General features: G+C 47.1%; 1 protein-coding gene across 1 annotated transcript in view; it reads left to right on the top strand.

Annotated features, from left to right (window-relative positions):
• The first annotated feature begins 1,515 nt into the window (after nucleotides 1–1,515).
• The window catches only part of COLQ (collagen-like tail subunit (single strand of homotrimer) of asymmetric acetylcholinesterase), a 70,442-nt gene continuing 59,877 nt past the window's right edge, over nucleotides 1,516–12,080 (top strand). Inside the window, exon 1 of the mRNA XM_011933774.1 lies at nucleotides 1,516–1,750. Within this exon, the coding sequence (XP_011789164.1) occupies nucleotides 1,645–1,750 (106 nt within the window). The 5' untranslated portion in view covers nucleotides 1,516–1,644. The remainder of the gene's footprint in view (nucleotides 1,751–12,080) is intronic.

Genomic DNA, 12,080 nt, shown 5'->3' with positions numbered 1-12,080 from the left:
TATGGCTGGCATCATCTGAAGGACAGGGCTAGATGTTCCAAAATGGCCTCACTCACCTGTCGATGCTGCATCTGGGATAGTCAGAACAGCTGGAGGCTGGCTGCTGCCCCCTCCATGTGGCCTCTTCAATAAGTCCAGACTTTTTAAAGTGGCAGCTGATTTTCAAGAAAAGGCAAAAATCAGGAGCTACCAGGCCTTTTAAGGCCTAGGCTGGGACGTTGCACAGTGTTCCTTTAGCCACATTCTATTGGTCAAAGTAAGTCACAGAGCCACCTCAGATTTAAGGGAGGGGAGCCAGCCCTGCTTTTTGCTGGGAAGAGAGGCATGCACATACTGGGATGGGAGGATTTTTGGAGGCCATCTTTGCACCCAGGCTACCATGGCTCCCTGGGTCTCCTTTGTGCTGTCTCTATATGCAAGTTCTAATCCGTGTAGGATTCATCCCCGTTACCTCACTTAACTTTCCAACAAACCTGTAAAGGGAACATTGTCTCCATTTTATGGATGAGAAAACTGAGGCTTAGAGAGGTGAGCTTGTCCACTGCCACTCAGAGCTGACAGTCAAGCCCAAATGTGGTGGTACAGCTGTAAAGTATCGCTTTATACCATGCCCTGACCCAACTCCACCTTCCCCACAATGAGCACAGGGGCAGGATGCCCACCCCAGTGTCCAGTAGCTACCAGACTGTTTCTGAGTTAACTCCTATGAGGCATGTAATATGTAAATTAAAGCAAAAAGCTCTGTGAATTATTGTTTTGTTTTAGTAATCTAATCATCTTTATAACAGGCGTTTATAAACTCATAAAAGGTATTAAGAGTGTGATAATTTTTATTTGAAGAATTTTGTCTAGCCAAAGATTAAGCTAATGATGTTGTTTTTCTGAATATAGTTTGGTAAAAATCATTCACTTTTCTACCCTTTTACTGTTTTCTTTTATTTTGCCTTGCATTGAATCAAAAGGTTGCAGCTTTTGGAGAGAGAAACCTTTTTTCACAGAGACAGCGGTTTGAAAATATAAACTACTTCCTCCCTCCTTTTTATTGGATGATTAAAGAAAAAAATTAAACGTCAACTTTACATTTGTTACACAGTGGGTAAAAATGTCCCAGGCTGACAGCGGAGGGGCTTTTCTTCATGAAATTGGGTTTGAATCAGGAGAGTGGTTTCTGCCCAGTTCCAAGCAATTAGATGGTGGCGCATAACCAATTAGGAATCTCTCCGCCCTTGAGGACAGCCTCCAGTGAACATCTGAGGCTTGGCTGCCTTCTCATCACCTCTTCACTAGCCACTTACCTCAGTCTCCAAAAAAGAAAATTTTGACATCTTAATTTTAATGTGGGCATTTGATATGGTGCTTGAGATAAATATAACTCTATGTAGTATGGAGACAGTTTAATGGGAAATGGTTGGCATTCTTTCTTGGTAAAGGCATGGGGGACAGGAGAGGTGGGGGAGGGAGAGAAAGGAAGGGGGTGGGTAAGGAGGAGGGAGAGAGAGAGAGAAAGAGGGAAAGACACACACACACACACACACACACACACACACACACACACACACAGCAGTGAGGAAGAGAAAAGCAGAGATAAGCAAGGCTCCGCAGCAGCCTCCTTTCTAACTTGACACTCGCCAGACCCTGGCCAGCATGGTTGTCGTGAATCCAATGACTTTGGGAATTTATCTTCAGCTTTTCTTCCTCTCTATCGTGTCTCAGCCGACTTTAATCAACAGCGTCCTCCCAATCTCAGCAGGTAAACGATGGCCACAACTTTCCTCTCTTCCATCTGTCAGGGGATGGGGGAGGAAGGAAGATTGTTTTGCAATGTGTCCTGATGTTTTTGCCATTCAACTCCCGGTGGAAGGAGGTTGGAAAGGAGACGGCTGCCCCAGCAGCTTCCTGACACCCGAGCTTGTCGCGGAAGCCCTTTCTGTCCTTGTTCCAACCGGCTCCTACCTGGCTGCTCAAAGCAGAGACGCTTTGAAAAATGGTTTCTGCCTCCCCTACTTCTCCCCATTTGCTGCATGATTTCATCTTGGTCAGGAATTTGGGAGAGCTTCAAAGAGACAGAGGAGTGCAAGCGATAGAGAAGTGAGTCCCAGATGTTTCTATAAATACATCTCTGACCTCTTCGAAGGGGGCTTGCCTCACAGGGGCTGTTGTGGAGTAAACAAACCTCTTTCCAGACCCAGGCAGCATCCATGGCCACAATAGTCCCTCGAAGGGAAAATGCAGGTGGCAGGGGACAGTGGGGTTGGGGGTGGGCAGCGGGGGGCAGTTGCAGCCTCAGGACTAGGTTTTCCCTTTCTTCAGCCCTGTCTTCCTGGGTGCGACTTCCCTTCAGCCTCAGACAAGGCAGCTGGAGGTCCTGAGAGAAGCGAGCTTTCCAGGGAGAAGTGGAGGGGGTTCCACAGAGACAGCCAGGTCTGGAGCGGAGTGTGTCTCCCGGGCATGAGGCTGGGAGATCTGGGGAAGGGGCTGTTCTGCCAGCCTGCAACCTTTTCTGAGGTCACTAGGCTGTTGCCCTTGTCCTGTCTGGCCCAGAGCAGGGGAAGTATTGGATTACTAGGATGGCCTATTTAAACCTTTCTGAGGAAACGCAGACGTTTCCGGAGGCTTGAAGGAGGCAGGCAGACCCTCACAGCCCCCTCAGCTCACCGCAGTGACTCCTGACTCTCCCCGGCAAAGTTTTAGTCATGCCCTCCAACATGAGTCTCATAAATACTTCAACTGAGATAGAAATTTCACGTCACTGCCTTTGCTGGAAACACAGGGAGGGCCAGAAATGCCAGGCTCTCGGAGAGGGCACATCTCTGAATCCAGCTCCCAACTGCTGTCCATTGATAAAAACAGCTCATCAGCAAGTTGTGTAGCCAATGTTTGTGGGCCGTGAGGGAGTGACTCAGAGACTGGTGTGGGGCTAATTATAAAAGTGTGAGAAACAGAAGGAGGCGGGCGCGGATTTGCGGAGAATTCAGGAGCGTAGGCAGGAAAGGTGGCGTGGTGGTGTCACCGTGGGTGTGTGCCCACATACCCCTGCAAATTCAAGTTAAGAGCATCAAGCCTCTTCTAGGAGTGAGTAGTCATTATTCCCCAGTTGAAGGGAGAAGCTTGAGAGTTAATTTGGCCTAATTTGGTGGTTCTTATCATGTTTGGGTCATAGATTCCTTTGATAATCTGCTGAAGGTTAGGACTTAAGGAAACTCAGTTTTCTGGTTCCAGCCCTGCCTCTGATGAGCTCCCTGACTTCTGAGAGACAGTGGCCTTACACTATAAGCACCATGTGGGCAGGGCATGTGTCTCTCTTGTACTTTACTGTTTTCCCAGGGTCAAAACAGTGCCTGGCACATAATAATCAATAAATATTTGATGAATGAATAAATAAAAGCGTCTCATCTACAAACTGGGGTTTACCATCATTTTGCATTACTTAATGTAAATAGCACCAAAGTGGTTAAGGAGTTCAGAAAACTAGAGAGAAAAGAACCTCTGGTTTTCTTTTGAATTCTTTGTCTTGGAGAGTGCCCTGGCACAGCATAGATATCTCTTACGTAAGGTTTTTGCAGACTGTACCAATCAGGGCAACAGCAGAATAAAGAAGCAACTCAGATGGTTCACATAAAAAGATCTGAATGAAGAGATCACTTTGAGAGGTGTGGGTGGGGTTAAGGGAACCAACAAGGAACGCTGAGGCACCTAGAAATTAGCAACTGCAATACGCCTTTACCACCCTGTGCTTGAAGAGGCAAGAGGGGAAAACAGGAAAAGGGATCCCAGGGAGATTTGGAGCTTTGGAGGAGAGGCCATCAAGCAGGAGCATTGGTCATGGAGGGACCTAAAGCAGGGAGAAAGTGAAGGAGAAATACACCATCTTCTCTCTCCTCCCATCCAAGCACCTATTGGCAGCGCCTCTCATTGGCCATCCCAACTTGAAGGCAGAGGGCAGAGCATGGAGGTCAGAGACCGGAACACTGAGGGCAGAGAGCCAAGGGGAGGGTTGGGATGGAGAACAACCAGTGTGCACATCCACAGACACTTCTGGCTGGGAATGTGGTCACTAGACATTTGGTAAAACAATGGAATAGACCTAGGGGGAATCACTAAAGTAACCAGCTCAGTATCACAAAGATATGTTTTCTCTGGTGGTCACTTGGCTCTGTCCCCCTAATTTAGTCACCATGGCTTTATGAAAGCACAGTTCAGAAATAAACTCAAGCTTAAAAACAATGGAAACTGTTCCTTGAAAAGACAACTTTAATCCTTTGAAAATACTTTCCAGCAGTTTGATGTAAAATATTCCATATTCAGAAGCTTATAGACTCGTATTCTTCTATAGATAGGCTGTGTATACTCAGAAAATAAGAGCAACCAGGAAAATCTTTTCATTTTATGCATATGACTTAGTGAGTGCCTACTGTGTGCCTGGCACTCTAATATGTGCTTCAGGGGACACAGAGACAAGTAGGATGTGGCTTCTGCTCTGGGGGATTCCATGATCACCTGCTTTTGAAACACAGGTGGCATGTGGTAAATGCCCCAGAAAGGGGCTGCGATGGAGGAATAGCTGTCACGGGCCTGTAGGCCAGTACTTACCATCATAGATAATCCACTCCTTCACTGTCTTCAGGAAAGACTATTCCAGCAGTGCCATGCACAGCACCAGCTATCTGGATCTGAGGTTCATTACCTGGCAACCTCCGCCGCTGGGTCCCAGAGGAGAACCAGGAATGGAGCAAGAAATGTCAGAGGCCAGAACTGATAATAGAAATGCCAGCGCTAAAGCACATAATGTTTGATACACACAAAACTATTTCAGGCCTTTACTCCACGCCTATTAACTCTTACTTTGGACACTACTCTAATAGACATAGATAGTACGTGACTGGAAAGGTGGTGAATTCCATGTAGCATATTAAATTGGGGAGGGAGGAGTTGCTGCTGAAGATAGACACAATGACAGATGATAGGAATGATTACAAGAAAAACAATAGAGAATTAGGAAATGGGTCTGAGATTTCAAAAAGAATAGTAGGTCAGACGCGGTGGCTCACGCCTGTAATCCCAGCACTTTGGGAGGCCGAGGTGGGTGGATCATCTGAGGTCAGGAGTTTGAGACCAGCCTGACCAACATGGAGAAACCCCATCTCTACTAAAAATACAAATTTAGTCGGGCGTGGTGGCGCATGCCTGTAATCCCAGCTACTCAGGCAGGAGAATTGCTTGAACCTGAGAGGCAGAGGTCACAGTGAGCCGAGATCACGCCACTGCACTCCAGCCTGGGCAACAAGAGCGAAACTTCTTTTCAAAAAATGAACAAACAAACAAACAAAAAATAGTAGACTAGAACTAACCCTAGAGACTCTGCTCTATCTGTAACCCCTGAAGGCATCATTGACTATAGCATATTAACTGGTTTTCATTATGATGAGCATGAATGGTCCGGTGATGACTGGATTGTGCCTGCTTTATCTTGCTTAAGAAGATAGATAAATGCCATTTATATATTAGAATGATTTCTATTGACATGGCAATTATTAAAAATGCCCAAAGCCCCACGTTTGGTGTATTGCCTTAACCATTGGTGGGTAACAAACCACCGTGACACTTGGTAGATTGAAACAACAATCATTTATTGTTGAAGTTCCTGTGTTTGTGGGTAAACTAAGGGTCAGCTAATCTAGCCTGGGTTTGGCTGGCCCTGGCTGGACTCACTTATGGGTCTGTGGATTGACTTGGCTCCAGTATCCACCCACAGCTGTAGCTTAGTAGTAGTACAGTTTCCAGAATGTGGAGGCACAGACACAAAGACAGTAGTATTTACAGGAGGGCAGGCCTTCCACACAGTTTAATTTGTGTAATTCTCACAGCACTCCTGAATGGGGGCAGCACCACTTCCCCTTTCAGATGAGGAAATGGCAGCTCAGAAAGGTTGAGTGACTTGCCCAGGGTCATGCAGCTGGTATGTGGGAGAGCTGGAGACTGGAATCTGCTTCTTTACTCTAGGTTCAGGGCTTTCACCAATACAGACCAAATCTGCTTATGGTTTTGGATAAATAGTGATATTGGCTTTTAAAGTCCTGTAGGCTACCCTCCTATCCTCTGGAAACTCTCCTCTGGATTCTTTTTTGTTTGTTTTTTTGGGACCAAGTCTCACTCTGTTGCCCAGGCTGGAGTGCAGTGGCGCGATCTCGGCTCACTGCAACCCTCCGCCTTCCAGGTTCAAACAATTGTCATACCTCTGCCTCCTGAGTAGCTAGGAGTACAGGTATGTGCCACCAAGCCCGGCAAATTTCTGTATTTTTAGTAGAGACGGGGTTTTGCCATGTTGGCCAGGCTGGTCTTGAACTCCTGACCTCAAGTGATCCACTGGCCTTGACTTCCCAAAGTGCTGGGACTACAGCCACCATGCCTGGCCTGTATTCTTTATTTTCCATTCCTTCCTACTTTTTCCTCAGGATATCAATGCCCAAAGCTCTAGCAAAAGATTGAATATTACTTTATATTAAAGTGTGCATGACTTGCCGGGATACTGATTTATCTCTCCTTTGATGGTTCTTGCATTTTAATGGAGGTTAAGGATCTAAGCTAAACAATACTCCAGTGAAATGGTGTCAGCCAGGGTGTTTGGGGGTGGGGAGCCAGGGGAATCCATTTCCCAAGCCTTCTCTTTAGGCATGGTGAGCTGACCCGTGGATGTCCCTTTAGACACATGTGGCTTCCCTCATTGAATACAGGATTTTCCAGGAAGGCAGGACACTCCAGGTGATGTTTGGGTCCGGGTGTCAGAAACCAGATGGTAAGAACACCCAAATCCAGTCCTGTAGAGTGAGATCAGATGGAAGGATGTGATTTCTGTCTGGGTACTATAATCTTCTCCTGTTGCCTGCTGGGACGTAACCCAGAGCAGGCATTTTGTGGCCTATAGGGCCTGATGTCCAGCCTCATGCTCCCCTGCCTGGAAGCCAGCCAGGCCACCACTTGGGAACTATCCATGTTCTTGGCACTAGATTATGGACCATTTATTTGTGTCTGATGCTGATCAGCTATTGTTTAATGCTCCGTAATGCACTTGCCAGCCATCTCCTCTGATTTACCGCCCCATATTTCCTATGGATAATAAAATCAGAGAGGGTTCTTAAATTAAAGAACTCTCTAAGGGGTCCCAGGCTTCCTGCCAACCCCATCCCAAGCCTCTGCATGCAGCAGTGGGCTCATGTTCCATTCAGACACAGAGAGAGGTGGGTGTGAGAGAGGGAGACTTTCCCTTCTGATAAGTTGGGCCAACCGCCCGCCCACCTTACCATTTGCCACACTTACACCTCGTTTTTCAGATCCACAGCCACCACTGCCACATCCATACAAAAACAACACAGCTCCAGAGTGAACAGAGAGCCGCTCTGGCTTTGATGAGACACCAAATAACCTCATGTCCCATTTTCTTTATTTTATTTTATTTTGTATTTTGATTTTTTTGTGACGGAGTCTCGCACTGTCGCCCAGGCTGGAGTGCAGTGGCACGACCTCAGCTTACTGCAACCTCCGCCTCCTGGGTTTAAACAATTCTCCTGCCTCAGTCTCCTAAGTAGCTGGGATTACAGGCGCCCGCCACCACGCCCAGTTAATTTGTATTTTTAGTAGAGACAGGGTTTCACCTTGTTGGCCAGGCTGGTCTCCAACTCCTGACCTCGTGATCTGCCTGCCTCGGCCTCCCAAAGTGCTGGGATTACAGGCATGAGCCACTGCACCCGGCCCCCATCTTCTTTAAATGCAATTCAGTCGTGAGTACCACTTGTATTTCTCCTATGGACTGGCACCAATGATCCCACAAGCCTCTTGTTTTACAAAGCACTTTCACAACTACAGTTGTCTTGCTCTTCACAGTAGCCCCTACTGTGAGGGGTCCTGGGTGCAAATTGTGCCTCCCTTGGTTAGGAACTGTGTGATGGTAGAGAGCTCACTTCATGCAGTGAGCCCCAAGTTTCTCATCCGAAGAATGGATACAGTAGTCTCTGTCTCACAGAATTGCTATGAGGATTTATTAATTCAACAGACATTTCATGAGTGCCAACTATATGCCTGGGGATGCAGCAGTGAGCAAGCAGACAAAAATATCCCACCCACGTGGAGTTTCTGTTGTCTCTCTGAGAATAACTTATCCAGTCCTAAGAGATGAATGAAAGACACGTGGGGTGAGACAGAGTTCGTGAACCAGCTACCCAAAGACTAAATCCAGCCTTTATGCTTAGCCCTTAGAGGACAAAAGGCAGGAGTTGGTGATTTCTAAAAACTGCCTTAGTGGCTAACATTTAAAAATTGAATGCTTTAACATTTTTTTAAAAAAGTATTTCTGATATCTATTTAGCAAAAAAATAAAATAAAATAAAGAAGCAAACATCTTGAAAAGCAGGACAAACTGCTGGACGCACATTCTGGCCATCACTGGAATGGAGCTTCTGCAGCTCGCCAAGTCTGCTGTTAACCCCCGTCCACCTCCCTTACTACATCTACCTCTCTCGCCCCCTCTGGGCATGTGGCTCTGGTCTCTGGGACCAGGAGCCCAACTGGCTTGGCCTCTGCCTTCCCCTTCTTCAGCATCTGTCTAGAATCCCAAAGCTCTGCACAGCTCAGTTTGAAAGTCAGTGTTCTAGATCAGAGAGTCTCAAACTACAGCATTGGTTACCAGCCCTGGTTAGACAAAAGAATATGCACCCAGGTTGCATTATGAAAGTCCAGAGTCCAAGCTGAGCAGACGAATTAGATCAGAATCTCTGGGGTATTGAATCAGGCATCGGGAATGCTTAAAGTCTTCCAGGTGATTCTAATGTCTGGCCAGGGCTAATCACTGAAGTACGGCCAGCAAGGAAATCACCTGGAGGGCTTGTTAAACTGCAGACCACTGAGACACACCTAGGATTTCTAATTTAGTAGTTCTAGTGTGAGGCCCAAGAGTGTGATGCTGCTGGTCAGTGGACCACAGTGTAAAAGCCTCTGCTCTAGCTCACCTCTGAGTTCCTATATTAGTTTCCTATGGCTACTGTAATAAATCGTCACAAACTTAGTGGCTTAAAACAGCACACATCTATTATCTTATGATTCTGGAGGTCAGAAGTCTGAAATCTGTTTCACTGGGCAGAAATCAAGGTGTTGGCAAGGCCAAGCTCCCTCAGAAGGTTCTCGAGAAGCATCCGTTTCCTCCCTTGTCCAGCTCTAGAACTGCATTTCTTTCATTCTTTGGTTCCTGGCCCCTTTCTCCACCTTCAAAGCAAGCAGCATAGCATCTTGCTTCAGTGGTCACTTTACCTCATTCTGTGTCAAATGTACTCTGCCTGTCTCTTATAATGACCCTTGTGGTTGTATTTAGGGTCCACCCAAGTCACCACTCTCTTCTTCCTGTTTACCCCAAACAACTTCCCATGGTTGGAGAAGCGCTCTGGCATAGACACAAGACCCTGTGATGGGAAGCCATGAGCAGGATCAACGAATGGGTGGGACTAATGAATATGGGCAGGGAAGTGTCCTCTGCTGTAGACAGTGTGAGAGACCAACTGTATCCTGCTGGCCCTTACACAGTTCCTTGCCTCCATCACCCCTCTGGACAGTAACAGTTACAGCTCAGCAGCCCTTCCCTGCCAGGATGCGGAAGTTGGGATCCAGCGGGCCATGGAACCACCACTAAAAACACTAAAGTTACCTTTCCTTGAGTGCTTTCTGGTCGCCAGACTATTGACACATATTATTTTTAATCTTCACAACAGTGTCACAAGGTAGCCATTAGTACCCCTATTTTACCAAAGAGGAAAGGAACATTCGTAGAGGTGCAGTCACGCAGTGCCTGGGTCAACATTCCACATCAGGACTTCAGACCCCAAACCATGACAAAGGCAGAATCGCAGAGTGGTTAGGAGTAGGGCCTCTGGTGCCACACTGCGGGAGTTCAAATCCTGTATTCCCTTAGCTTTGTGACCTTGGCAAATTACCATGTTGGTGCCTCAGCTTCCTCGTCTATGTAATGGCTCTAAAAGTAGGATTTAACTCTCAGAGAAGTTGTAAGGATTAAGTGGTCTAATTATAAACATAAAGTACTTTCAATAGTGCCTGGCATACAATGTGTGATATATACATATTTTCTGTCATTCTTTCCAGAACCTCATGGTATCTCTACACATGGCAAGAGGTCATGATCTTTTTCCATAATTAACTGTGTCAAAAGGCAGAAATCCCAAATACAACCCAAAGAACTTTTTGCTTAAAATACCCAGTGAGTTACGGCAAAAAAGAAGAGACTCAGCTTCCACCCACTTTGCATTTGTAAACCAGCCCCTAAAGAAGGAACACATTGCCCAGAGAAGGAGGCTCTTCTCGTGGTGACCGGCTTTCCCAGATGCTTTAAAAATACACCTGGCCCTCTTCCATCTCCCAGCCCAGGAGCATTTAGCTCCATTCAAGCCCGCACTTATCTCTCATGGCAACCAGCATAAACACAGGCATGGGGCGCGTGTTTGGGAGCTGGCGACAGCTGAAGGAGAGGCCTCGTGGCTGCTACAGGCTTTGCACCATCAACCAGCTGGGGGTTGCAAATGAAAAAAGAGAGGAAAGAAAAGAAGGAAGCATCAGTGTGAGTCGGGTAGGTTCCTCCCTCCCAGGCATCCCACACTTTCCTCACTCATCCTTCTGTACCACTCTCCTCTTCCTATGAGTGTCTCTGAGAGGTTTGGAGAAAGCACCAAGAGCGTTCCTGCTGCTACTGGGAGTTCTTTCTTGGGATGGTGCTCCACAGAGGACTTTCCAGGGGTTTTGGGCCTGGCATGGGGCTTCTTGGGGACCCAGGAGGACAGGGAATGGGGTGACATTAGCCATCCTACTTGGAGAGACCTTCCCTCCCACCTGCTTTTCTTACTTCACTAGGATTCTGGGTTTGTTCCAGTGTTTGGACTTGTCCCCTGTATGAGGGGCCTGTCGGGTGGGTTATGATCATGGGGAGTTGAAATTGGACTGCCCATTGTGTCCAACAGGGCCAGCTTGGCTTCTGAGACCATCCTTACTGGGATGGACCTCATGGAGTGGCCCCCAAAAGGTTTCCAGATTCTCTGTGGTCATCTAGAAATGAAATTCTCAATCACTGAGCACAGTGTCCTGGACTTAGGGAGGCTCCAGGTGAGGAAACAATCTGTTTTCCTTCTGTCAATCTTCTTGAGAGCCGCGTGGAACGAGGTCATGGTAGGGAACCAGCATGGTGGAAAACACAGGCGTCCCTGTCTGTAGAGAGCAGCAGGGCCCTGCAGGAGCAGCGCTGCTTGGGTGGTTTGTCCCCTCACTCTTCCCGTCTGCCAGTAGAAAGTGAGGATTGAAGGACCGAGGTGACTTTAGGAATAATTTGGGCCCCAGAAATGCTCTCCCCAGAGTATCTGTGGGAAATGGTTTATTTGCCTTTCTTTTCTTTTCTTCCGTTATCTGAGTCCGCTGCTCTGGCCCTTACTTCCCTCTGCTGTGGAGTCCTGAGAATAAGAGTGCATTGACTGGACAGACTTAGAAGCCAGCTGCCCTGGGCATGACTGCCAAGATGATTTTGTTCCTGTCCGGTAGAAGGTCATATGGAGACATGTAGGCAGAGGGTTGGTCATTTGCCTGTTTACTTGTATTTTAGACAGACTTGCAGCGCAGTCCTTAGGAGTTCAGGTAAAATTAGGACACATCTGTAGTGTTGGACAAGTCATTTGCTCTCCTATAGGACCCAGTTTCCTCATCTGTAAAATTAAAGGGGGACCAGACTTTAAATATCCTTTTAGACTTAGACTTTCCCTGACTTTGTGGCTAACATGCTGTTTGCTAATTTACAGAATTAGCACCCACGCAAAGAAGGGGTCTTGGCATGTGTTTCTCTTCCAAGCATTGTCACTGAGAACCCATGATGTGAGAGTAGAAGGCCTGGAGTTCCCATTTACACAGCTCTGGACTTCAGTGAGTCTCTGTAACCCATTAGCTGAGAGATCTTGGCCACGTGATCTTTGTTTTGGTTTCCTTCCTTCCTCCCTTCCTCCCTCCCTCCCTTCCTTCCTTCCTTCGTTCTTTCCTTCTTTCCTCTC

The sequence above is a fragment of the Colobus angolensis genome, unplaced genomic scaffold, assembly GCF_000951035.1.
Source record: "Colobus angolensis palliatus isolate OR3802 unplaced genomic scaffold, Cang.pa_1.0 Scaffold129, whole genome shotgun sequence".
NCBI classification, from domain to species: domain Eukaryota; kingdom Metazoa; phylum Chordata; class Mammalia; order Primates; family Cercopithecidae; genus Colobus; species Colobus angolensis.
This window is presented reverse-complemented; position numbering and strand designations above follow the sequence as displayed.